Here is a 27,452-nt window from a genome sequence, read left to right on the forward strand (position 1 = left end):
TCAAAAGAAATTATCCTTTACTTATATTTTCTAAACATTTCAAATGACCTGAGGTTCTACTTCAAGTCCCATCCTGATTAATACTATCAATGTGCCTTTAGCTAATTCCTCCTGACAAAGTTCAAAAAATAAAAAATAAAACGGTAAAATGCTTATTAAATTTTGAGACAATTAAACAAAGGAATCAGATTTTTTTCATCATTTCTTTCTGATATAAACCAGAAGTGATCTGAGGGAGTGCTGACTGGATAGGTAAGAACATGGAAATGTAAAGTCTTGGCACTTACTTCAATTGTATGAATAATATCTCTGGGACCAATAATTTCTGGATCATATTTAATATGTGCTTTGTTGGTTGCCAGGGCCACAGAGCAGTAGAAGATCCCTCTGTGTTTTGTGAGGGTAGACTCTATTTTATGGACACAGGAGGCACATGTCATTCCTCTCACCTGTTAAAGACAAAGGCTTTGTTATTCAGAAATGCGCTTATTTCCCTCCATTAAACGTGTTATTACTTTAAACTGAAAGAAATCCTATAACACAGTATAAACACACAAAATCTTATCTGCACTATTAATATGCTTTAGATATGACCATTAGATCACTGTTTTTATACCACATTGAACAAAGATATGGTCCCAGCTACAAAAAGTAAAAGGGCTTCCCAGGTGGCGCTAGTGGTAAAAGAACCTGGCTGCCAATGCAGGAGATGAAAAAGATGCAGGTTTCAACCCTGGGTTGAGAAGATCCCCTGGAAAAGGAAATAGCACCTCACTCCAGTTTTCTTGCCTGGAGAATCCCATGGACAGAGGAGCCTGGTGGGCTACAGTTCATGGGGTCGCAGAGAGTCAGATGTGACTGAAATGACTTAGTTAGCAACAGGTTAAACAGAAGAGGATCTCATTAAAAGTATCCCTCTTCCTGTTACACTCAGTAATAGAGGATTTGACAACTATCACAGTTTCTTGTATTCTGTGCCTTGTTTCCCTCTAAATTTTTCTCACCCTGCTCAGTTCAGCTCAATTCAGTGACTCACTCATATCCAACTGTTTGAGACCCCATGGACTACAGCACGCCAGGCTTCCCTGTCCATCACCATTTCTGGGAGCTTATTCAAACTCATGTCCATCGAATTGGTGATGTCATCCAACCATCTCATCCTCTATCATCCCCTTCTCCTCCTGCCTTCAATCTTTCCCAGCATCAGGGTATTTTCAAATGAGTCAGTTCTTCCCATCAAACAGCCAAAGAATTGGAGTTTCAGCTTCAGCATCACTCCTTCCAATGAATATTCAGAACTGATTTCCTTCAGATGGACTGGTTGGATCTCCCTGCAGTCCAAGGGACTCTCAAGAGTCTTCACCAACACCACAGTTCAAAAGCATCAATTCTTTGGCGCTCAGCTTTCTCTGTAGTCCAACTCTCACATCCACACATGACTATTGGAAAAACCATAGCTTTGACTAGACAGACCTTTGTTGGCAAAGTAATGTCTCTGCTTTTTAATATGCTGTCTAGGTTGGTCATAGCTTTTCTTCCAAGGAGCAAGTGTCTTTTAATTTCATGGGTGCAGTCACTATCTGCAGTGATTTTGGAGCCCAAGAAAATAAAGTCTCTCACAATTTCCATTGTTTCCCCATCTATTTGTCCTGAAGTAATGGGACCAGATGCCATGACCTTAGTTTTCTGAATATTAAGCTTTAAGTCAACTTTTTCACTCTACTCTTTCACTTTCATCAAGAGGCTCTTAAGTTCTTCTTCACTTTCTGCCATAAGAGTGGTGTCATCTGCATATCTGAGGTTATTGATATTTCCCCCAACAATCTTGATTCCAGCTTATGCTTCATCCAGCCAGCATTTCTCATGATGTACTCTGCATAAAAGTTAAATAAGCAGAGTGACAATATACAGCCTTGGTGTACTCCTTTTCCTATTTGGAACCAGTCTGTTGTTCCATGTCCAGTTCTAATTGTTGCTTCTTGACCTGCATACAGATTTCTCAAGAGGCAGGTCAGGTGGTCTGGTACTCCCATTTCTTTAAGAATTTTCCACAGTTTGTTGTGATCCACAAAGTCAAAGGCTCTAGTGTAGTCAATGAAGCAGATGTTTTTCTGTAATTCTCTTGCTTTTTCGATGATCCAACGAATGTTGGCAATTTGATCTCTGGTTGCTCTATCTGTTCTAAATCCAGCTTGAACATCTGGAAGTTCAGGGTTCACATACTATTGAAGCCTGACTTGGAGAATTTTGAGCATTACTTTACTAGCGTGTGAGATGAGTGCAATTGTGCGGTAGCTTGAGCATTCTTTGGCATTGCCTTTCTTTGGGATTGGACTGAAAACTGACCTTTTCCAGTCCTGTGGGCACTGCTGAGTTTTCCAAATTTGCTGGCATATTGAGTGCAGCACTTGCACAGAGTCATCTTTCAGGATTTGAAATAGCTCAAATTTCAAATGGAATTCTTTTGAATTCCAAAGAATTGATGGAATTCCATCACCTCCACTAGCTTTGTTCATAGTGATGCTTCCTAAGGCCCACTTGACTTCACATTCCAGGATGTCTGGCTCTAGGTAAGTGATCACACCATCGTGAATATCTGGGTCATGAAGATCTTCTTTGTATAGTTCTTCTGTGTATTCTTGCCACCTCTTCTTAATATCTTCTGCTTCTGTTAGGTCCATACCATTTCTGTCCTTTATTGTGCCCTACTTTGCATGAAATGTTCCCTTGGTATCTCTGATTTTCTTGAAGAGATCTCTAGTCTTTCCCATTCTATTGGTTTCCTCTATTTCTTTGCACTGATTGCTGAGGAAGGCTTTCTTATCTCTGCCTTCTATGCTTTGGAACTCTGCATTCAAATGGGTATATCTTTCCTTTTCTCCTTTGCCTTTCACTTCTCTTTTCACAGCTATTTGTAACGCCTCCTCAGACAGCCATTTTTCCTTTTTGCATTTCTTTTTCTTGAAGATGGTCTTGATCCCTGTCTCCTCTACAATGTTACAAACCTCCGTCCATAGTTCTTCAGGCACTCTGTCTATCAGATCTAATTCCTTGAATCTGTTTGTCACTTCCAATGTAAGGGATTTGATTTAGGTCATACCTGAATGGTCTAGTGGTTTTCCCTACTTTCTTCAATTTAAATATGAACTTGGCAATAAGGAGTTCATGATTTGAGCCACAGTCTGCTCCCAGTCTTGTTTTTGGTGACTGTATAGAGCTTCTCCATCTTTCTGCAAAGAATATAATCAATCTGATTTTGGTATTGACCATCTGGTGATGCCCATATGCAGAGTCTTCTCTTGTGTTGTTGGAAGACGGTGCTTGCTAAGACCAGTGTGTTTTCTTGGCAAAATTCTATTAGCCTTTGCCCTGCTGTATTTTGTACTCAAAGGCCAAATTTGCCTGATACTCCAAGGTATTGCTTGACTTCCTACTTTTGCATTCCAGTCGCCTATAATGAAAAGGAGACATCTGTTTTTTGTGTTAGTTCTACAAAGTCTTGTAGCTCAACACAGAACTGTTCAACTTCAGGTTCTTCAGCATTAGTGGTTGGGGCATAGACTTGAATTACTGTGGTATTGAATGGTTTGCATTAGAAATGAACAGAGTTCATTCTATCGTTTTTGAGATTGCATCCAAGTACTGCCATTTCCCTCGTGGTACAGAGGGTAAAGTATCTGCCTGCAATGCAGGAGACCCGGATTCAATCCCTGGGTCAGGAAGATCCCCTGGAGAAGGAAATGGCAACCCACTCCAGTATTCTTGCCTGCAGAATCCCATGGACGGAGGAGCCTGGCAGGTTACAGTCCATGGGGTCACAAAAGTCAGACACGACTGAGTGACTTTACTTTCTTTTCTTTCACTGCATTTTGGACTCTTTTGTTGACTATGAGGGCTACTCCATTTCTTCTAAGGGATTCTTGCTCACAGTAGTAGATATAATGGCCATCTGAGTTATATTAACCAATTTCAGTCCATTTTAGCTCGCTGATTCCTAAAATGTTGATGTTCACTCTTGCCATCTCCTGTTTGACCACTTCCAATTTACCTCGATTCATGGACCTTACATTCCAGGTTCCTAGGCATTATTGTTCTTTATAGCTCGGAATTTACTTCTACCACTAGTCACAATCAAAACAGGGTGTTATTTTTGCTTTGGCTCTGTCTCTTCTTTCTTTCTGGAGTTATTTCTCCACTGTTCTCCAGTAGCGTATTGGGCACCTACCAGCCTGGGAAGTTCATCTTTCTGTTTCCTATCCTTTTGCCTTTTCATACTGTTCATGGGGTTCTCAAGGCAACAATACTGAAGTGGTTTGCCATTTCCTTCTCCAGTGGACCACCCTGCTAAAGCATATGTATGTATGTAGATATGTATGTACATATATATGAATGTACGTTCATATTTATCCTTTAGTATTACTTCTAATAAGTCGCTTCAGTCATGTCCGACTCTGTGTGACCCCATAGACAGCAGCCCACTAGGGTTACCCCCGTCCCTGGGATTCTCCAGGCAAGAACACTGGAGTGGGTTGCCATTTCCTTCTCCAATGCATGAAAGTGAAAAGTGAAAGTGAAGTCGCTCAGTTGTGTCTGACTCTTAGTGACCCCATGGACTGCAGCCTACCAGGCTCCTCCGTCCATGGGACTTTCCAGGCAACAGTACTGGAGTGGGTTGCCACTGCCTTCTCTGTTAGTATTACTTCTAGTGACAAATGTGTCATTACTTCTAATGACAAAAGTGTTCTACCTTTGTCCAAAAATGTATTTTGCCCTATGTCTTGAGTGAAGTTATACTTCATTTACACATAAATTCTACAGTGGAAGGGCGGGACTTCTGGAATGACTGTGCAAGGAGTTCAGCAAATCCTTGCCCCAAATGGCAATGATTAAACTGTAAAAGTTTAATCATTGGATAAAAGTTTCAAAAACCAACCACTGAAATATTATGAGAAGTAACCAAAAGGATTATACAACAACTTACAAAGTATTTACTCAAGAATATCTACTAAAAGAACATCATCAATAGTAGAGGAAGGATTTCTGAAAATTCTCCCCTCCCTAAAAGCAATGAGAAAATCTGCAAAAGTTGTCAGCACCAACTTTTTCAGAAAAGTTGGAAAGTTGGTGGGAATGAAAATTGCTGCAGCCACTATGGAAAACAGGATGGATCTTCCTCAAAAACTAAAAATACAACTACCATATGATCCAGCAATTTCACTTTTGGGTACAAATCTAAAGAAAGCAAAAACACTAGTTCACAAAGATATGAGTATCTCAATGTTCATAGCAGCATTATTTACAATAGCCAAGATATGGAAGCAACCTAAGTTCCATCAATAGACGAATGGATGAAGATGTTGTATGTATGTATATGTGTATATATATATATACACACACACAGGGGAATACTACTCAACCACAAAAAGAATGAAAATTTGCCATTTGCAACAGCATGAATGGAGTTGGAGGATATCATGCTTAGCAAAATAAGTCAGAGAAAGATGAATACTGTATCTTATCATGTATATGTGGAATCTAAAAAATAAAACAAATGAATATAATGAACAGGAACAGACTCATAGAGAACAAATTAGTGGTTATCAATGGGGAGAAAGTAGGGAAGGGGGACAATATAGGGGTAGGGATAAAAAGGAACAAACTACTATGTACAAAATAAGCTATAAATATATATTGTACAGCACAGGATATAGAGCCAATATTTTATAATAACTTTAAACAGAATATAATCTGTAAGAATTCTGAATCACTATGCTGTATATCTGAAACTAATATAATATTGTAACTCAACTACACCTCAATTTTAAAAAACTGATTAAAAAAGAAATTTGGAAATTAAAAGTTTACAGCAACGCAGGAAGCATTTATTCAAGACAATCAGATAAATTCCAGTAAAACAGTAAGCTATGTGGTGTTACATTTTGCTGTATTCCCATCCCCTCTCCTCCAGCTCGGTGATAGCTATGAGGACCAACAGGCCACAGTCATGGTGAAAAACAGCATCAGGGGAGCCACCAGAGAGAAAAAAAAGGATTGGCATGTCTTCAAAGTCTCATTCCCATAGAACTGTCATTATTTGACCTGTCTGATGGTTTTCTCAAATATTCCACTTGCAAAGCTGTCTGTCTGTTCCTGACGATCTCAGTGCATACAAAAAGCCTTTTCTCCAGGAGAATTTGTCAAAACAATTAGGGGAAATTATTTAACCTTATGGGTGCCTGAGCCAATGGATAACAGCTGGGGAAAACAGTAGACTAACAAAAGACCCTAAAAGGGAAAAAGCTGGGAAGGAAGATGTCCATAAGAGTTCCAGCACATTCCTAGGAATCTAGAAGACCATGCACATGCATAGGGCTATGCATATGTCCAGGGCTGTGTGTATCTTCAGAGAAGAACTGAAAGAGCCCTAAGTTCTCAACTCAGGCTGACCTTTAGGCTCTGTAGAAGCAGGAATTAAAGGTTAAGGCAAAACTGACAACTGCTTGGCTGAGTGTTCAAGGCATGCCTCAACATTTACAAACAGCTCTTTAGCAAAGACTTGGATACTTTTTTTTTTTAATTTATTTATTTTTTAATTGAAGGTAATTGCTTTACAGAATTTTGTTGATTTCTGTCAAAACTCAACATGAATCAGCCATAGGTATACATATATACCTATATGTCTGCTCCCTCCTGAACCTCCATCCCATCTCCCTCCCCATCCCACCCCTCTAGATTGATACAGAGCCCCTGTTTGAGTCCCCTGAGACATACAGCAAATTCCCATTGGCTATCTATTTTACATACAGTAATGTAAGTTTCCATGTTACTCTCTTCATACATCTCACCCTCTCTCCTCCCCTCTCCCCATGTCCATAAGTCTGTTCTCTATGTCTGTTTCTCCATTGCTGCCCTGCAAATAAATTCTTCAGTACCATCTTTCTAGATTCCATATGTATGCATTAGTATAGCTATTTATCTTTCTGACTTATTTCACTCTGTATAATAAGCTCTTGGTTCATCCACCTCATTAGAACTGACTCAAATACATCCCTTTTTATGGCTGAATAATATTCCATTGTATGTATGTGCCATAACTTCTTTATCCATTCATCTGTTGATGGACATCTAGGTTGCTTCTATGTTCTAGTTATTGTAAACAGTGTTGCAACAAACATTGGGGTACAAGTGGTTTTTCAATTTTGGTTTCCTCAGGGTATATGCCTAGGAGTGGGATTGCTGCATCATATGGTGGTTTTATTCCTAAGGACTGGGATACTTATTGGTTCCAGATATTTAAGGAAATCACTGTGGAATTGTTAGCTGACTACTGAGCTAACCAAACAGAGACTTCAGTGGACACACAGAACAAAGAACATTGACTTTATATAATCAGCTCAGAAATCACTAAAAAAACAATAACAATGACAAATAACAACAAACAACAAGCCATAAGGCTAATAGCCAATCTTTCAACAGAAACTCTGCAGGCCAGAAAGGAGTGGCAGGATATACTTAAAGTGATGAAAGGAAAAAACCTACAATCAAGATTACTCTACCCAGCAAGAATCTCATTCAGATTTGAAGGAGAAATCAAAAGCTCTATAAGACAAGCAAAAGCTAAGAGAATTCAGCAGCACCAATCCAGCTCTTCAACAAATGCTAAAGGTCCTTCTCTAGATAGGAAACACAGAAAAGGCCTATAAAATCAAATCCAAAACAATAAAATAAATATTAACGGGATCATACTTATTAATAATCACCTTGATGTAAATGGATTAAAAGCTCCAACCAAAAGACAAAGACTGGCCAAATGTATACAAAAACAAGATCCCTATTTATACTGTCTACCAGAGACTCACCTCAAACCTAGGGACACATACAGACTGAAAGTGAGGGGCTGAAAAAAGCTGTTTCATGCAGACAGAGATCAAAAGAAAGTGGGAGTAGCAATAGTTTTATCAGATAAAATAGGCTTTAAAATAAAGACCATCTATAGGAGACAAAGAAGTGAAGTGAATAAGACAAAGTTGCTCAGTCCTGTCTGACTCTTTGCAACTCCATGGACCATACAGTTCATGGAATTCTCTAGGCCAGAATACTGGAGTGGGTAGCGTTTCCCTTCTCCAGGGGATCTTCCCAACCCAGGGATCGAACCCAGGTCTCTCCCATTGCAGGTAGATTCTTTACCAGTTGAGCCACAAGGGTAGCCCAAGAATACTGGAGTGGGTAGCCAATCCCTTCTCCAGTGGATCTTCCTGACCCAAGAATCAACCCAGGGTCTCCTGCATTGCAGGCGGATTCTTTACCAACTTAGCTATCAGAGAAGCCCTAAGGACACTACATAATAATCAAGCGATCAATCCAAGAGGACATAACAATTATTAATACATATGCACCCAACATAGGAATACCTCAACACACAAGGCAAATCCTAACTACTGTTAAAGGGGAAATTGACAGTAACACAATAATCGTGGGGGACTTTAATACCCCACTCACACCAATGGACAGGTCATCCAGATGAAAAATTAATAAGGAAACACAAGTTTTAAACGATACCTTGGACCAGTTGGACCTAATTGATATCAACAGAGCATTTCACCCCCAAACAATGGATTTCACCTTTTCTCAGGAGCACATGAAACACTCTCCAGGACAGATCACATCCTGGGCCACAAATCAAGCCTTGGTAAAGTTTTTAAAAATTGAAGTCATTTCAAGCACCTTTTCTGATCACAATGCTGTAAGATTAAAAATCAACTACAGGGAAAATCTATAAAAAACACAAACATATGGAGGCTAAACAACACGCTTCTGAACAACCAACAGATCACTGAAGAAATCAAAAAGGAAATTAAAATATACCTAGAAACAAATGACAATGAAAACATGACAACCCCAAATCTATGGGATTCAGTACAAGTGGTACTAAGAGGGAAGTTCATAGCAGTACAAACCTACCTCAAGAAACAAGAGAGACATCAAATACACAACCTAACCTAACACCCAAAGCAACTAGAAAAAGATGAACAAAAACCCGCCAAAGTTAGAAGAAGGAAAGAAATCATAAAGATCAGAGCAGAAATAAATGAAAAAGAAATGAAGAAGACTATAGCAAAGATCAATAAAATTAAAAGCTGGTTCTTTGAGACGATAAACAAAATAGATAAACCATTAGCAAGATTGATCAAGAAAAAAAGGGAGAAGACTCAAATCAGTAAAATTAGAAATGAAAAAGGAGATGTTACAACAGACAACACAGAAATACAAAAGATCATAAGAGACTACTATGAGCAACTATATGCCAATAAAATGGACAACTTTAAAGAAATGGACAAATTCTTATAAAAGTACGACCTTCCAAAACTGAACCAGGAAGAAATAGAAAATTTGAACAGACCAATCACAAGCACAGAAATTGAAACTGTAATCAAAAATCTTCCAACAAACAAAAGCCCAGGACCAGATGGCTTCACAGGTCAACTCTACCAAAAGTTTACAGAAGAGCTAACACCTATCCTACTCAAACTCTTCCAGGAAACTGCAGAGGAAGGCAAACTCCCAAACTCATTCTATGAGGCCACCATCACCTTAATACCAAAACAAGACAAAGATGGCACAAAAAAAGAAAACTACAGGCCAATATCACTGATGAACATAGATGCAAAAATCCTCAACAAAATTCTAGCAAACAGAATCCAATAACATTAAAAAGACCATACATCATAATCAGGTGGGCTTTATTCCAGGAATGCAAGGATTATTCAATATATGAAAATCAATCAATGTGATACACCATATAAACAAATTAAAAGATAAAAACCATATGATTGTTTCAATAGATGCAGAGAAAGTCTTTGACAAAATTCAACAGACATTTATGATAAAAACTCTCCAGAAAGTAGGCACAGAAGGAACATATCTCAACATAATAAAAGCCATATACAGCAAACTCATAGCAAATATTATCCTCAGTGGTGAAAAACTGAAAGCATTTCCTCTAAAATCAGGAACAAGACAAGGGTGCCTACTCTTAACATTACTTGCCTTTTGACTTTGTTTATGGTTTTTTCTCCAAACATGAAATTTTTATGTACCTGAATTTATCAATCTTGTCTTTTATGGATTTTATATGACACTTAATAAGATTCTTCCTACTCTAATATTATTTTTTAAATGTTAAATTAGGTGTTATCATTGGGAAAAGCTAGGTAGTGGCTACAAGGAAATCCTCTGTACTATTTTTGCAACTTCTTTGTGATTTTAAAATTATTTCCATAATAGACTGATAAAACAAATAGAGTAAAACGTTAATTGTAGAATACATGCAGTGTGTTTGAGAGTGTTCAACTGCACAATTCTTTTGACTTTTCCAATGTCTGAAATTTTTATAATAAAATATTGAAAAAAAAACTCTAAATATGTCTTCTAGTAATTTCATGGTTCCATTTTTTACATTCAAATTTTTGTCTGAGCTGGAACTTTGGTACAAGGTTAAATTTTTTGTTTTAATTATTTAAGTTATACAAATTTAAAAAAAACAACAAAACAAAACAAAACAAAAAACAAATAAAATATTTTCTGGGTTGGCAATAATGTCATTTTAAACCAATACCTACACCAATAACATACCTAGCTTTATGACTTTATTTATAAAATTTAAGTCTTTAATGCATCTAGAATTTATTCTTTTACATGCTACTAGGTAGGAATCATACTATATTTTTAAAGTAATTTTCATTTATTCATTCAAACCCAATTCCTGTTTATTGGTTCTTAATAGAAGTGATGATTATCTTTTACATTCTGCACTTGAAGGTCACCATTGTCAATATCTTTCCAGTTTCCTTCATTTTCATTTTATGTTTTACTTTCCCAACATTTTAATTATTTTTGGATCTCTTTTCTGAATTCTCGCCAAGTTCTTCCTGGATATTCTATTAACCACATAAACCTTCTTACTTACAACAAGTTCCAAAACACCATCTCCTTCATCAGCATTTTCTATCACAGTGGATCCAAATCCAAGCTCTCGGATTAACTCGGCTATCACTGGGGGTTGTATGAGAGCAGGGTTATACCTCACTTCTGCCTTGCCAGCCATCAGAGCCACAAGTACGGAATATATTCCTAGGAATATTGATAAGAAAAACAAGTCAGATAACATTTCTCATAAAAAGAGTAATCTTTTAAACAATATTTATTTATTTGACTGTGCCAGGTCTTATTTGCCGCAGGTGGGATCTAATTCCCTCACTGGGAATTGAACCCAGGTCACCTGAATTTACAGCATTGAGTGTTAGCCACTGACCCACCAGGGAAGTTCCCAAGAATAATTTTATAATAGTTTTCTTTTCATTTAACTATGAAAGGGTTAAGTGAATCTAGAAAAATTTATTTCTTCACTTTTATACAATCTTGAACCCAAATAAAACTATGTGAAAACTTGGCCTCATTTTTAAAAACTTTTTATTATGGAAAATTTCAAATACACACACACACACACACACTCAAGACAGAACAACATAATAAACTCAATGTACCCATCTCTCAGCTTCAATAACTGTCAATAATACTGGGCTGCTCAAGTTTCATATATATATTCCTACCCACTCATCCCTACCCTCTACCCTGATTATTCTGAAGCAAATCCCAGATATCATATAATATGTAAAATTTTAAATATGTATCTCTAAAAGATAAGACTCTTTTTCTTGGACTTCCCTGGTGGTCCAGTGGTTAAGAATCCACTTGCCAATGCAGAGGACATGGGTTCAATCCCTGATCCACGAGGATCCCATATGCTACAGGGCAACTAAGCCCATGTACCACAACTACTGAGCCTGTGAGCCGCACTACTGAAGCCTGTGTGCCTAGAGCTCATGCTTCACAACAAGAGAGGCCACCACAATGAGAAGCCCTCGCACTGCAACTAGAGAGAAGCCCCGCTCACCACAACTAGAGAGAGCCCACATATAGCAAAAATTGAAAACCCAGCACAGACAAAATAAATAAATAACCTTTAAAAAAGACTCTTTTCTTTAAAGAAATAATCATAATACCATTATCAAACCTAAAATAATTCTTCAATATCATCAAACATCCAGGCAATATTCACATTTCCACAACTGTCTTAGAACTGTTTAACACTGCTTGAATTGCAATCCAAATATAAAGTATTTTTAGGAAATGAATATAAAGTATTTTTAGAAACCTGTAAGATAGAGTCCTAGAGAAAAGAACTCATTTACTTAGGAAATCAATGTAATTGTAGCAAACAATCTAAGAATATACCAACATACACATTATAATATTATAAAATAACAGTCATTTCTCTCTCAAATTGTATTGCCTGACACACACTAATCTAAAATGCTCTTACTCCCCCCCCCCTCCAAAAAGTGCCACACAGCTTAACAAAGCAGTTCATTTATGGCAGTCATGCTGTTCTCTGGTATCAGCATTTTGTTAACAACCAATCCACTTCTCTAGGTCAGCTATTGCTGTCATTTCCAGGAAGAAAATTAATAACATGCAGCAGAAATAGCAGTTCCTTCTGGGAATCTGTGGCACTTGGTGGCTACCTGACAGGGAATAGGAATCAACAGTCCATAGGTCAGCTCTGGGGTTTGATAAAAAGAAAAAAATATCCAAATACTAATTTAATAATAGTTTTTAATATGAAAATAAACTATCTAATATAATCTAAGCTTTCTATATGAAATTGGCTACCAAAAAAAGTACTCTTTTCTTTGGAGAAAAAGGTAGTTACACATGGGCTTTGTGAGTACCAAATAATTCAGAGGATTGGATCATAGGAGAGTATCGGTGATAAGAGAAGGGTATAGGGAAAGGAAAAATATCTTTTCACTTCTGTTGAATGTAATCTATAGTCAAAAAGAAACAGAAAATCTGTTTTTTCAAGTTTCAAAAACATTTTATACTTATATAAATTATGGACAATTTTTAAATTTTTACTTCAAAATACAATTAGAACTTTTTTCTATTCATTTTTAAAAACATAATGCAGATGAAACTGAGGGAAGACGAGTGCCACTTAATTTAAAAAAAAGAGAAGTGAATATAGTTAGATTGTGAATGCAGTGAACGTTGAACCCAGCTAGGCCAAAGATATTTCTAACTAGGTTAAAAGGTGGTAAAGGAGCAATAGAAAGTAATTGAAACAATCAGTTTTAGGGATTAAAAAAAAATCTGTAATTGTTATCTGTAGTAGCCATTGCTTGTCTCATGAGAAAGTCTATATCTGAACTGCTCCTAAAATAGTTGGTTCTAAAGTTAAACAAGCCCCTTGGAAATTTCTTTTTGCTTTCATTTTCTTGCAACCTTCCTCCTGTTCTTCTTAATCACGCAAAGTATAATTTAGCCCAGACTGCACTCTAATTAGATATAATGCCAGATGAAATGAAGGATGTTGAAATGATAGAATGTGGACAAGGTAATATTGAACTTAAGATGGCTCTAGTATATAACAACACATTTTGTTACAATAATGTTCTGATCTTTACATATAAATTGAGTTTACTAGCCATAGGTCTGTATTATTATTCTATATACTTTATTTCCCCAATAGTGATGATAAGCTTATATTAATCATATTTATTCAGCCCTTGTGACTATCAGTAAGATACCTGGGGCTAGGGCTACTTACCAAACCTATGACTTCAGGCTCATTAAACATAACCACCTATCTCTATGGTTAACAAATCTACTACACTATGCAATGAAGTCCATTAATGTGAGTGCAAAATTAAAAGCTAAAACATCTGAGTGTGACTAAATAAAAAAACATATTGCAGATTTTCTAAGAATTTGTAACCAAAAATGAAAACTTGTACACAATATTGAGTAACTTTTGAACACTCTTACTACAAGTAAAGATCAGTAATCAAACTGCTGGAAGAGAATAATTCTAAAACTTGGCTTTGGTCCAGTGCTTGTCCTGGGTATAGTAACACTGAAAATTATGGATTCTAGCTGTTAGTTTTAAGCATAGCTTTATCAGAAAATTTATGTTTCTTAAAATCCACTGCAGCCAAGGTCCATAAAGAATAGTAATCTTATGTATTTCCTTCTGCTGCTGCTGCTGCTAAGTTGCTTCAATCGTGTCCAACTCTGTGTGACCCCATAGACGGCAGCCCACCAGGCTCCCCTGTCCCTGGGATTCTCCAGGCAAGAACACTGGAGTGGGTTGCCATTTCCTTCTCCAATGCATGAAAGTGAAAAGTGAAAGTGAAGTCACTCAGTCGTGTCCGACTCTTAGCGACCCCATGGACTGCAGCCTACCAGGCTCCTCCATCCATGGGATTTTCTAGGCAAGAGCACTGGAGTGGGGTGCCAGTGCCTTCTCCTTTCCTTCTGCTCTTTGACTACAAATTTCACCGATATTAAAATGCAGCCATGAGATTAATGAGACAGGAACTATATCTAAGGGAACAAAAACACTAACAAAAACTGGCTATCAGCAAGTCAAGGTTGTCCTATAAATCACTGATAAGTCTTTATGAGGCCTTGGCAATAATCATAAACATGGTTACAAAACACATAAGAGGACAAAAAGGACAGAGTTCTCAAATTAGTACATAAAATAGCAAGTTTAAGAGTGTCTTACCTTCTTCTCGTCTTAAATTCCGTTCAATGTTTGCTACACAGGAAGCACAAGTCATACCAGTGACCTGTATATAACACTTGGATGAAGTCTTTGGCTCCTCCTTGTCATGAATTGGTGTCATCATTTTGGTGTGAAATTCATTAGCTGAGGTCAAAAGTGGCATTTCTGATGAGGGCTGAGCTATTACTACCAATGGCTCATTTGTATCTGGTGGACAGGGAAAGATTCTTTTCATTTGAAGTATTCTCCAGCTGCACCCTTGTCATTTATCACGATCCACACACACCTCCCGGCACTGTCAACGCTGCTGCAGCTGCTGCTGCTAAGTCGTTTCAGTCGTGTCCGACACTGTGTGATCCCACAGACAGCAGCCCACCAGGCTCCTCTGTCCCTGGGATTCTCCAGGCAAGAATACTGGAGTGGGTAGCCATTTCCTTCTCCAATGCATGCATGCATACTAAGTCACTTCAGTCGTGTCCAACTCTGTGCGACTCCATGGACAGCAGCCCACCAGGCTCCTCTGTCCACAGGATTCTCCAGGCAAGAATACTGGAGTGGCTTGCCATTTCCTTCTCCAGGCACTGTCAATCCATTCCTTTAAAACTGTCATGGACCTAGAGCCCTGTGCAATGCTATCTTTACACTTTCCAGGATGTGACTTCCAAGTTCAACACTGCCCATCCCAATTCTTGGGAAAATCGGAACCAGCTGAATAAACAGAACTTTATATCAAGATCTTCAAGCCCATTATCTCTACCTCAAACTCCAGTAGACAGTGGTTTATTAATAGAAAGCTCTTTGTTTTATAATGAATTTCTATCATTATGTTAATGATTTAAATACTGGCAGTAAAGCAATTCGTGTAAGTGGGACAAAAAGCAATCTGCAAAACAGCAATGCAGTACAATGTCATTTAAAAATTGTTAGAGTGCATACACGAAAACATGCATAAGGAAGCCTAGGAAGGTACATAGCAAACTACTAGTAGAGGCTATTTCTGGGGAATGAGGTTATAGCAGGAATAGAATAACAGAAAGATGAACAAATTTCCTCTATAGACACTGCTGTATGCTTGAATTTTAACAATAATACATAGTGTTTTTTAAATTAAAATGTCTTTGGTGGACAATGGAAGAAGAGGCAAGGAGTAAGTCAGCAATAATCTTAATTTTTCACAAAGTAATCAGAGAATTTTTCTGTAGAATGTTTATGGACTGTGAAACAGTGGAAAGCATCTGTCATCCCAGAAGCTCCCCTGCAGTCTTAGCGGAGACTTAGTTTATCCATTTCAGTATTAATCATCTCCCAAGAAGGGAGAAAGTATTCTTTTTAGCACATCCATGTACCTGCAAAAAAGCTAAAGATTTTCATCTCTACTGCAGAGATAAGGAGGAAAAGAAGTGATGTGGAAATTTCCACCTACGTGTTACTTCTTTCCCTTTGGCGAAAAACTGATTCAAGTCTATCTGGCTAGTCCATAGAGGAAACCCTTCATAGCAGAGCTGGTTTTTAGGATACGGAAAAAAGGCATCTTTTGAAGAAACTTTAACAAAAGCCTGACCACTTTCATAACAAAAGCCTGACTTCTCAAATCAGTTATAACAAAGGCTTTTAAATTTTGACATACAATCACCTGGGGGATCTTGTTAAAATGCAGATTCTGATTCAGTACATTGAGGGTGAGGCCTGAAATTCTGTTCCAATAAGCTTCCAAGTGATGGCAGTACTGCCAGTCTGGGTATAGCAAAGGACACTTTAATAGCAAAAGATGAGATTCTCCTAATTCCAAAATTAGACAGTCTCTGATCTTATATGTGAATCAATTCAGAAAATGATATTCATTCAGATTATGAGAGTATTATTTAGAACAAAGAGGATAAAATTTACCAAATAGTACCAAAAATTCAAAAAGGAGGCTCATTTGTCCAAAGGAAATAGCTTTGGCGTGGGGGAAAAAACATTATTTTAGTCTAGCCAGGAGCTTATTCATTCTATCATAATTATAATGAAGATTTAAAATTTTGAACTTGGACAATGAAAAGAAAGTTTATATTACTAATTACTTTAAGTCTTATTCCAGAGTAATTTAGTTATTTCAGGTACCTGCTGCTGCTGCTGCTAAGTCGCTTCAGTCGTGTCCGACTCTGTGCAACCCCATAGACGGCAGCCCACCAGGCTCCCCGTTCCTGGGATTCTCCAGGCAAGAACACTGGAGTGGGTTGCCATTTCCTTCTCCAATGCATGAAAGTGAAAAGTGAAAATGAAGTTGCTCAGTCGTGTCCGACCCTCAGCGACCCCACGGACTGCAGCCTAGCAGGCTCCTCCATCCATGGGATTTTCTAGGCAAGAGTACTGGAGTGGGGTGCCATTGCCTTCTCCATTTCAGGTACCAGAAGTAACTAAAACACCATCTGCAATTTCACACTCTAGAAGTACAGTATTGAATTAAAATAAGTCATAGAGGTAACCCCTTTTAGTTACAATGGCATGATTTCTCAACAAAGATTCAAAAAATTTTGACCTTTACCCCAGTGAATGTGGCAAGAAGAGCAAATGCTTCCATCTTTCACAGAGGCAGTACAGGTGTTAAAAAGCCACAGTGAATTAAATGGCTAGTTTCTTTAAACTGGCTTTTCTATAAACTGTAGCAACACTGCTGCTGCTAAGTTGCTTCAGTCGTGTCCGACTCTGTGCGACCCCATAGACGGCAGCCCACCAGGCTCCCCCATCCCTGGGATTCTCCAGGCAAGAACACTGGAGTGGGTTGCCATTTCCTTCTCCAATGCAGGAAAGTGAAAAGTGAAAGTGAAGGCCTTAGTTGTGTCCGACTCTTAGCGACCCCATGGACTGCAGCCTACCAGGCTCCTCCGTCCATGGGATTTTCCAGGCAAGAATACTGCAACACTACTTATCCATAAATGAATTCAAAAGAAGACTGACTCTCCTGCATGTGAGGCAACAATCAGAAAAGAATCCAAAAATTTCAAGAAAGGGTTTCAAGTCTGATCCTCAAAACTGGCAGGTTTAGTCTAAAGTAATATGAATAAATATATAATCAGAAAATGGCTTAAAAACAACTATGTTTATGTTTAACTATAAACATCATGTCTGCAACTTACTCTCAAATGATTCAGAAAAAGATAGCTACACGTGTGTGTGTATTGTGTGTTTGAAAATATGTCTATCTGTCGATAGAGAAAAAGAATGATAAAACAAATGCGGCAACAGTGTTAACAATGGAATCCAAGTAAAACTGGTAAACAGGAATTCTTTGTACTATTCTTGCAGTTTTTCTGTAAGTTTGAAATTAAAGATTAAAAAGTTACAAAAAAGGAAAAGGAATTTAATTGAGTATTTTGTTTAATTGGTTAGTGAAGACAACTTCATATATATCTTTTCACGATAACGACGATATTGATGGTCATGATAAAAAGCACCTCCTATATTTCTATTTCCTTTATTAACATTTATGGTCCACCCAGGACTGGTATGACGTGAAGGTGAAATGCAATGATCCCTCTAAGTCTATAGGAACAGGTTTCAGAGTGGTAGACTATGAAGCCTGGACCAGCGTTGACACTAGCATTCAGAAAATGGGCAGCCACAATTCTGGTGGCATCTTAAACTCTGATTGATCTATAGCAGAAACACACAATGCAGTCAATTGATATTAACTTTTTATCCCAATAATATGGGTTACTGTAGTCACAATTCATAAGTTATTTTACGGTCACAATCACTTTGCCAAGGTTTTCTACCTATTCATCATGGCTTTTAACATGTTTGTTATTGTTGCTGCTTAGTCTCTAAGTCATGTCTGACTCTTTTGCAACCCCACGAACTGTAGCCTACCATGCTCTTCTGTCCATGGGATTTCCCAGGCAAGAATACTGGAGTGGGTTGCCATGCCCTCATGCAAAGGATCTGCCTGACACTGCAACTGAACCCATGTCTCTTGCACTGCAAGTGGATTCTTTACCGCTGAGACACCGGGGAAGTCCAATGACACTGTCTAGAAATTAGTTATTCAACTTTTCTATTAATATTCAGAGCAAGAAATTTCATTTAGGGAATTTCCAGTTTAATTAGAGGCTAGGTTCAATTCTAGTTCAAAACAAGTTCACATGGGCAAATTCCATTGGATATACATCTCTGGTTTCAGTTCAAGGTAAGAGCTGCCAGAAAACAGGAAGACTTTGGGCCAGTTCTAGAGTCAGGTTAATTAGAATGCCTAAATTTGAAACCACAGCTTAAATTCTACTATTTATCTCTACTATTTTCATTTTCTTTTTAAAATTTTTGTTTGCAATATAGTTGATTTACAATGTTAGTTTCAAGTGTACAGCATAGTGAATCAGCTATACATATACATATATCCACTCTGTTTTTTTTTTTAAGATTCTTTTCCCATATAGGCCATTACGGAGCATTGAGTAGAGTTCCCTGGGCTACACAGCAGGTTCTTATTAGTTATCTGTTTTATATATAATAGTGTGTATATGTCAACCGAATCTCCCAATTTATCCCTCCTCCCCTTATCCCCTGGTAACCGTAAGTTTGTTTTCTACATTTGAAGCTCTAGTTTTTCTTTTAAAATAACATTTGCTTCTCCCATTTTATATATACATAAATACATACAAATATACATATAACCCTGTCACAAAACACTTAAAATACATAGGAAAGCACAATGAAAACAAATTATCACCTTTATCCTACCACTCAAAAATAACTACGATTAAAATTTTGTTCATATTCTACCAGGAATTTTAGTCATATACATAAATAACATATACATAGCATAAATCCTTATACATGTGTTTATAAAATTTTGACCATGACTTTTTCACTTGCTTTTTCATTTAACAAAATATCTCACTTTCCCGTGGCATTAAGTATCTTCAACACCATAATTTTTATGGCTTCAGAGCATTTCCTCATATGGAGGTATCATGCTTTATTTAATGTTTCTAGTTTCTATATAATTATGCAAACATCATTATGCATCTTTATATATGCTTCATATATGCTGCTGACATATGTCATATTTTCAAAAAGTAGAACTGCAGTGCCTAGTACTTATTTTTCACTGATAAAAGCCAAAAGAATTAGCAAAGTATAAATAAAAGAACATTAGAGGAATCAAAGAAAAAAAATGATAATTACCTGACAAGGAAGCATCAAATCCCATGTTTTCTATTGCTTCTCTCAAGGTTTCTGGAGAGGTTAGTAAAGGATCATACTCAACAGTCCCTTTGCCATTTGCAAGTGATACTTGTATGGATTTTACACCTGCCTTTTTTGATATGACACCTTCAATAGACTGCACACACGAATTACAAGTCATGCCATCAATGTTTATCACAGTTTCTTGAGTTAGAGGCTGGCTAACTATGTTCAAAGGACTCTTTTGAAGAGATGAGCTGGAGGGAGAGTTTGAGGTACTCTCAATTTCACTTGCACTACTAACTCTATATTGCCCTTGTGATATGGCCTCTATTGCTTTTCTCAGTGTTTCTGGAGTGACTAAACTTGCATTGTACTTTACTATGGCAGATTTATTCTCTAAAGAAACTACTACACTGCTTATATGTTGGAGTGTAGATAAAGCACTTTCAATATTTGACACACATGATTTACAATGCATGCCATCTATGGTGAAAATGACTGTTGAATTACTGGTGTATGATGGACTCTTTTGCTGTGATCCTTCTGAGGATTTGACTGGTGTGTTCTTTAGACGTTCTATGTCAATAGCTCCCAATTTGAGGTACTTGGGCTGTTTTTTGATGAATGTTGTAAAGCCCACAACTTCAATCTGCTTTTTTATTTCCTCTGCTGTGATAAGATGGGGTTGATAAACAACAGTAGCTTCTTGATTGTCCAAGGAAACTAGTTAATAAAAAGAAAAACATTTAATTCAGTTATTCCTGGGCTACTTCAGAAAACATTCTGTAGACCAAATTAATACCACACATAATTGTTTCTCTCTCATTGTTGTCATTATCCTTTCTTAAAATAATTCTGTTCTTTTCAGAAAATTTTACTGATGTGGACTAGAAAAAAGCAAAAGATGTGACCACTGTATCTGCGGTCTCCAAGTTTCTGCATGCCTGAATAGAAACAGAGGTCAAGAGGATCCTAGGTATGTTGCGTTAAGAACCCTGAACTCCATGAATGCCACCTTGGCTGCCATTTATGCTAGTTCAAGATTCATGTAACTTTTAATTATAATCATTAACTTTACTTGACACTAATTCTGGGAATACACTGTTTCTCAGACTTCAGTGAAGCAGCAACATTCTAGTCCCACAGATTCAAAACCCATGCTTAAAGGAAAATGCTAAAGTTCAAAGACCAAAACAGCAAACCAAGCCTTACAAAGCAATCAAATAAACAATATCAGTCATATTACCTTTAATTCGCTGAACACCTTGCAGTTTCCCAATTTTTCCTTCAATGGTGCTAGTACATGAATGGCAGGTCATCCCTTCCACCTTCATCTTCAGCATGACTTCACCTGGTTGAGCCATACTATAATCTTCGCAAGTTCCTGACTTTTTTTCCAGAGTTCCAGTATCTAAACTGAGATCAGGAACCAGCTCTACTATCTGATTGGCATTCACTATAGAAGGGATTATTGTCACCACTGCAGTTCTCTGCTGAGGGGAAATTTTAATATCTGTCACACCCTTGGTCTTGAGCAATGTGCTTTGGATATGGTCCCATGGCGGAACCAGTGAAGCAGTAACAGTCAGAAACACAGTTTCAGTTAAAACAGGGAGAGGCTTAGGATTGTGGAGAATAGCATCAAAGCCCATGTCATCAATAGCTTCCTGCAGGGTCTTTGGAGTTTGTAGTTTTGGGTCATAAATAACAGTTGCATTTTTTTCTTCCAGTGAAACCTTTTGGAAGGAAATTGCAGAAGTCATTTTAATTAAATTTTATGATATGGAACTTAAAATTATCAATCATTACACCACTGTAAAGAGTGAAACAAATAATTAAATCAAATAGAGTTTCTTTATTAGTTCTCATCTTTCCTAGTCTCTTTAGAAAGCAGCACAAAATGTCTTATGTACCTACAGGAATGGTAAAGCTCTATGTAGGTGTACTTGACTCAGGTAATGATCAGGCATTTGAAACGTGCACAGACAAACACACCCTAGAATTTCATAACAGAGAACAAACTACTCTTCATCTCCTTTCACAAAGTATTCCAACACTTAGCATTCTACCAATTCAAAAGATAATTTCAGGAAAGAGGATCAGCTACATAAAACAAATTGGAAATCAAGTTTAAAGTTTTAAAATGTTCAATTAAGATAAACTTGTTGCAAGAAAAGGTATAAACATGCTGGTTTATGAAGGCAATATTCATAGGGTTTTGTAGCAAGTATTTCTATAACCTTCTAAGTCACTATAGTCCAGTATTACTTTTGTGCAAAATAAGAATATATAATTTTTCCTGATTTGATTATTAAAATAATGATTGTATTCTTAAAGCTCAGCAACTGAATATAATTTAACTACTACCTGGACATCTTACCCTGCATCTCTTTGGGTAACATATGGGTTATAAAGATTTATGAAGTAGTCATACATACATACACACACACAAAACTGGGTTGAGAGTCAGAAGATTTGAGCTCCAGTGTCAATTCTCCACTTATTAGTTAACCACACTCACTAGCCCTACCATCATAAAAATGAAGAAATGTGCTCTACTATCTTCCAGGGTTATTATAAGGATCATATGAGTAAACAGGAAAGTAGTTCTTTGAAGCAGTAAGTCATATAAAAGTAAACACTGAAAAACCAATATTTATCAAACACTTATTATATGTGCCAGGAACTAAGATTCTCATGATACAAAGCTGATCATGACATAGTCACAGGGAGCAATGCTAGAACAGAGGACACAGAAAATGAACACCCATTCATCCCTGGGAATGTGTGTCAAAAAAGCTTCTTAGGGGAGATAATACCTGAATGTTAAAGGAATAACAGAAATTAGCAAGGACATTTGAAGCAGGGAACTCATGACAAATGTAAACACAAAATTAGAGAAAAATGAAAGGCTGCATAATTAGGTAACTGCTTTATCATGGGGGCTCTTGTACGCCAATAATCATCTGTACTTTATTCTATAGGTAATAGAGAGTCATGGAAAAGTTAAGCAGGGGAATGACATAGTTATATTTGCATTTAGAGAAGAATCATTTTGGAGTGACGTGGGTGATAGAACTGTGCTGTCCTGGCTTGGGGTAGTTAAATTAATCTATGTGTGTTAGTCGCTCAGTCGTGTCCGACTCTTTGTGACCCCATGGATTGTAGCCCGCCAGGCTCCTCTGTCCATGGGATTCTCCAGGCAAGAGTACTGGAGTGGGTTGCCATTTACTTCTCCAAATTAATCTATACATGTGTTAAAATTAACCAAACCTTAAAAAAGCAAGCAAGCAAACAAACAAAAAATTCACAGAACTGTATGCCAAAAAGAAGTCAATATGGGGGTATAATTTTAAAAACAAAAATGAAAAGATTAAAAAATTCAGTTCCTCAATTGCATTAGCCACATTTCTAGTGTTCAATGGCCAATGTTGCTGCCACAAGGGACAGAGTAAATACAGAACATTTTCATCATTACAGAATGTTCCATTGGACAGTACTGCTCTATGTACTACTCTACTTCTGATCAAGTGCCAAACTTTTAAAAAAGGGAAGGGGAATTTTCCCCCCTCTAGGCTTAAATATATCTGGTATCTCATAAACAAGTCCTGATTTTGAGCTAATCCCCCACTCCCCCTGCCAAATTTCAATTTACCAACATACCCAATGAGGAAGTATTGTGCAAATTGATTTTTAAAAGCAAAAATCACTTTATCACCCGATGATTTGCTATACTTTTTATTGCCATAGCCTGTCTTCTAGATATAAAAGACATAAAAAAAACCAATGAAACTATGTATATAAAATACTATACAAAAAAGTTGTATTATCCTATGTTGTTTTCATGCTGCAAACCAGAAAACACTTCCTTATTTAGTAACTTCTATTTCTGTGTTTTAAGGCCAGGTCAACCATACCTAGCACAAAAAAATGTTCCCCTTTGGGATAACAGCACTTGACTTTTCCTCTGAATGTTAGATATCAAAGAGATTTTTCAAGCCCAAAGTCTCAAAGGAAACAAAAACAGGCAGCACCTTTGTGTAAGAGGAAATTCACAAAGTGTTTATCACAATACTATTCTGGATGCCAAATCCTTGAGCAGGAAGCTAAAATAGCACTGATTTACTTAACAAACATTTACTGAATACCTATTACGTGCTAGCTGCTAGGGATCCAATGGTGAGTAAAAGCAAGCACAGACTCCAAAGAACTGGAAATTGCTGGGAGCAATCTGTCTGATTCTGGGTCTGTGCCACTCTCCTTGATTACCACCAACGCAAACCACCTTCGCCTATTCCCCACAGTGCTCTGAAGTTTCAACTGCTTGTTTTTCTTCTCAGAATCTTTCACTAGGAATCAATGTTGTTTTGCTTTTTCCCAGAGGAACTAAGTTTCTATTTTATCAATAGTTCCCCTGAAAATAAACATCCAAGTCTAAAATCTATAATCTATAAATGTGGCTCTTATGAAGGACTCAAGATGGTGCACTGTTCGCTATATTTAGATGAAGCTGGAGTGAAAGACGGAGAAGGTGATGGCACCCCACTCCAGTACTCTTGCCTGGAAAATCCCATGGACGGAGGAGCCTGGTAGGCTGCAGTCCATGGGGTTGCTAGGAGTCGGACACGACTGAGCGACTTCACTTGCACTTTTCACTTTCCTGCATTGGAGAAGGAAATGGCAACCCACTCCAGTGTTCTTGCCTGGAGAATCCCAGGGACGGGGGACCCTGGTGGGCTGCCATCTCTGGGGTCGCACAGAGTCGGACTCGACTGGAGCAACTTAGCAGCAGCAACAGGAGTGAAAGAAGAAAAGAAACCAAACACGCTCTGTGTCCTCAACAGTATTTACAGAGGTGTAGAGGGTGCTGTCCATAGATATTGTGAAGATCCATTATTTTAATGCATAAGGAGTTATTTGTCTACTGAAATGTCTAAAACATGAAATTCAAGCATCGTATACTTTATCTGTATGTAATTTCTGTATAATTTGCATAAATATAAAAAGGCTGCATCATCTATTCTCAAGTAAGAAACTTAAGACAAATCTAAGGGCTTAAGTTTCTTGAAAGACAGTTCTTTTGAGTTCTAATTTTCTACAAAAGCTAAAAACTGTGTTATTACCACTTCTTGGGTTGTCATTAGTATATTTTCTTTTGTGTATTCCTTCTCATCTGATAATAAAAGGTGATCCAATTTCCTATCTGAAGGCTAGGACACTGAATAAATTGCCCAAGAAACTCAGCAAGAAAATTAAAGAGCTAGAATTCAAATGTATGTCTCTGTAACTCCAAAGTCCATACTCTTTCCATTTATAAATGATGAGGCTAGATGATCTTTGATCTCCTTAAAAAACCAAAATTCTATGTGTGTGATTTGAGCAATTTGTGACTTATAAATAAAAATACCTGATAAGTATGAAATATTTCTAGTGTGTGAACTAAATTTTAGTTCTATGTTTACTTTTCCCCTCTACATTTCATATCTTCTCCCATACCAGTTTAAATAAAAAAATGACTAAGAGAATGTATTTCTTTAGGTTTTTACCAAGATTTGACAATTAGTATATTCTAACATTTCCCCATTTTTAAAAGTCACTTTGGGAAAGGTACTTTGCTTTAGCACACTGAAATTCCTTTTTATCCCCCCAGGAGTTAATTGATACGTCAACATAATAAATTCAGATTAGCATGCTTCTAAGCCAGTGGGGAAATCCTCAAATGGTCTAAAGCCTATTTGCTAACATTTTCATAACAACTCAATATAGAGGGATTCAGAGGTTTTGCGGGAGCTTGAAAGGATCCTGTCCTTCTATAGAGACTAAACTCAGAAAAGTAAAATGATTTATCAATAATCTTGAATTTCTAATATGTCTGATTCTTCTTGCACAATATATTTGGCCAACTAAATACTATATAAAATACATAATAGGAATCCCATTTATATTACATATGTCACAATACAAATTTTATTACTGTTTGCTGAAAGAATAATATATATATTTTAACTGAGTAACACTCTGATGTTTCAATAAAGGATACTGAAAATTAAAGTATAAGAGGAAGACATCGAGTTCTATTGATATTTATCCAATTTGACCAACCTAAATAAAAGTTACAACTTAAAAATTTTAAATCAATGTATGAACTAGCAAAAGACAATTCTTAGAGACTAAGACAACAGCCCAAAACCACTCTAAAAATTCAAAGGTCAAATGTTTTAAAATGAAAAAGATGTGGAGATTTTGTTAGTTTAAGTTGTAGTATTGTTTTTCTGTAAATTGAGTGTTTTGTCTGAATTTTCATTACTAATATAATTTCATTTTCTCCAAAAATTATGTAACGAATGATTATTCATTATAAAAATTTATATACAAAGAAAGGAAATAGTAAAAGTCCTTCTTTACATGATTCCTTTACTGCTAGTTTTTAACCTTGGATTTGATATTTCTTTGATCCTTGGTTCAACCAAATCAGAAACCTAAGCCTGTTTGAATAACTGATTCTACATCTTCATGGATGGCCATTTATTACCTAAGAATTTATACAAGGCAAAATGCCTATATTACTGTAATACAGCATTTGAAAAAAAGAAATGTTCAATGGACTATCATCATTTGCTATACCAAATGTTAAAGGGAAAAAGTTCCAAATAGAAATAAAGACGGATTTCTGTATGCTGACAGGAAACAATAAGATGTATTTGCTAGGTGAAAAAAAGCAAGGTTAGAACAGTATGTATACAGTATGCTTCCATTTATATAAAAAGGAGATATACACACACATATATACACAGTTAACCCTTAAACAACAAGGAGATGGGGATGCGGGCACCCACCTCATGTATAACTTTACATTTGGCCCTCCATATCCTCAGTTTCACACTCTCGGATTCAACCAACCACAGATCGTGTAGTACTATAACACATATTTATTGAAAAAATGTGTATAAGTTACCCGTGCAGTTCAAACCTAGGTTGTTCAAGTCAGCATATAGATCTACAAATGTTATTCATCCTATATTCAGTCTATTTCTAGGAGAATTCATACATAGGAAATTGATAACTGGTTTCTTTTGGGAAGGGGATTTTACTCTGGACATATGTTACTTTTCCAATAATTAAAAAAAATAGTTAATATTAAGGGGAGCAAGGAATGTATTGATCCACAGGATGAACTTGGTAACAGCTAGCATCTAGATTGGTTTTTTTTGGCCACACTGTGCAGCTTGTGGGATCTTAGTTCCCTGGCCAGGGATTAAACCCAGGCCCTCAGCAGTGAGTCCTAACCACTGAATTGCCAGGGAATTACCTAAGTGGTCATTTTTTTAAAGGATAGTCTGTTTTAGGAAAATGGACTGCAGCCTTTATCTGAGTAAAGGAAAAAGCACACAAAATGCAGTAAAGTTTCAAGGACAAAGTAATCTGTTAATAAGGAATTAACCTTTAGAGTCATTTGGTGCTTATATCTAACTAAATTTAATGTTACATTACCACTTTCAAAAAGGCCAATCTCAGAGAAAGACCTTCACATTATCTACCCATTTTATTTTCCCCCTGAACAGACCACTGGGGTGATTAAATAAAGCTTCAAGTTAATCTCTTTAAAGTCTACAGTCTTGGCAGAACAAAAGTATAACACTCATTTATAAACTTT

The 27,452-nt window shown here is 36.9% G+C and overlaps 1 protein-coding gene across 1 annotated transcript in view; it reads right to left on the minus strand.

The window, feature by feature from the left end:
* ATP7A (ATPase copper transporting alpha) overlaps nt 1-27,452 on the minus strand; it is a 129,428-nt gene that overhangs the window by 35,957 nt on the left and 66,019 nt on the right. Inside the window, exons 3-7 of the mRNA XM_061409654.1 lie at nt 21,045-21,534; nt 19,796-20,521; nt 14,630-14,836; nt 10,967-11,130; nt 288-449 (exon numbers count right to left, since the gene is read on the minus strand). Of these exons, the coding sequence (XP_061265638.1) occupies nt 288-449; nt 10,967-11,130; nt 14,630-14,836; nt 19,796-20,521; nt 21,045-21,534 (1,749 nt within the window). The remainder of the gene's footprint in view (nt 1-287; nt 450-10,966; nt 11,131-14,629; nt 14,837-19,795; nt 20,522-21,044; nt 21,535-27,452) is intronic.

Source organism: Bos javanicus, chromosome X (assembly GCF_032452875.1).
Source record: "Bos javanicus breed banteng chromosome X, ARS-OSU_banteng_1.0, whole genome shotgun sequence".
NCBI lineage: Eukaryota > Metazoa > Chordata > Mammalia > Artiodactyla > Bovidae > Bos > Bos javanicus.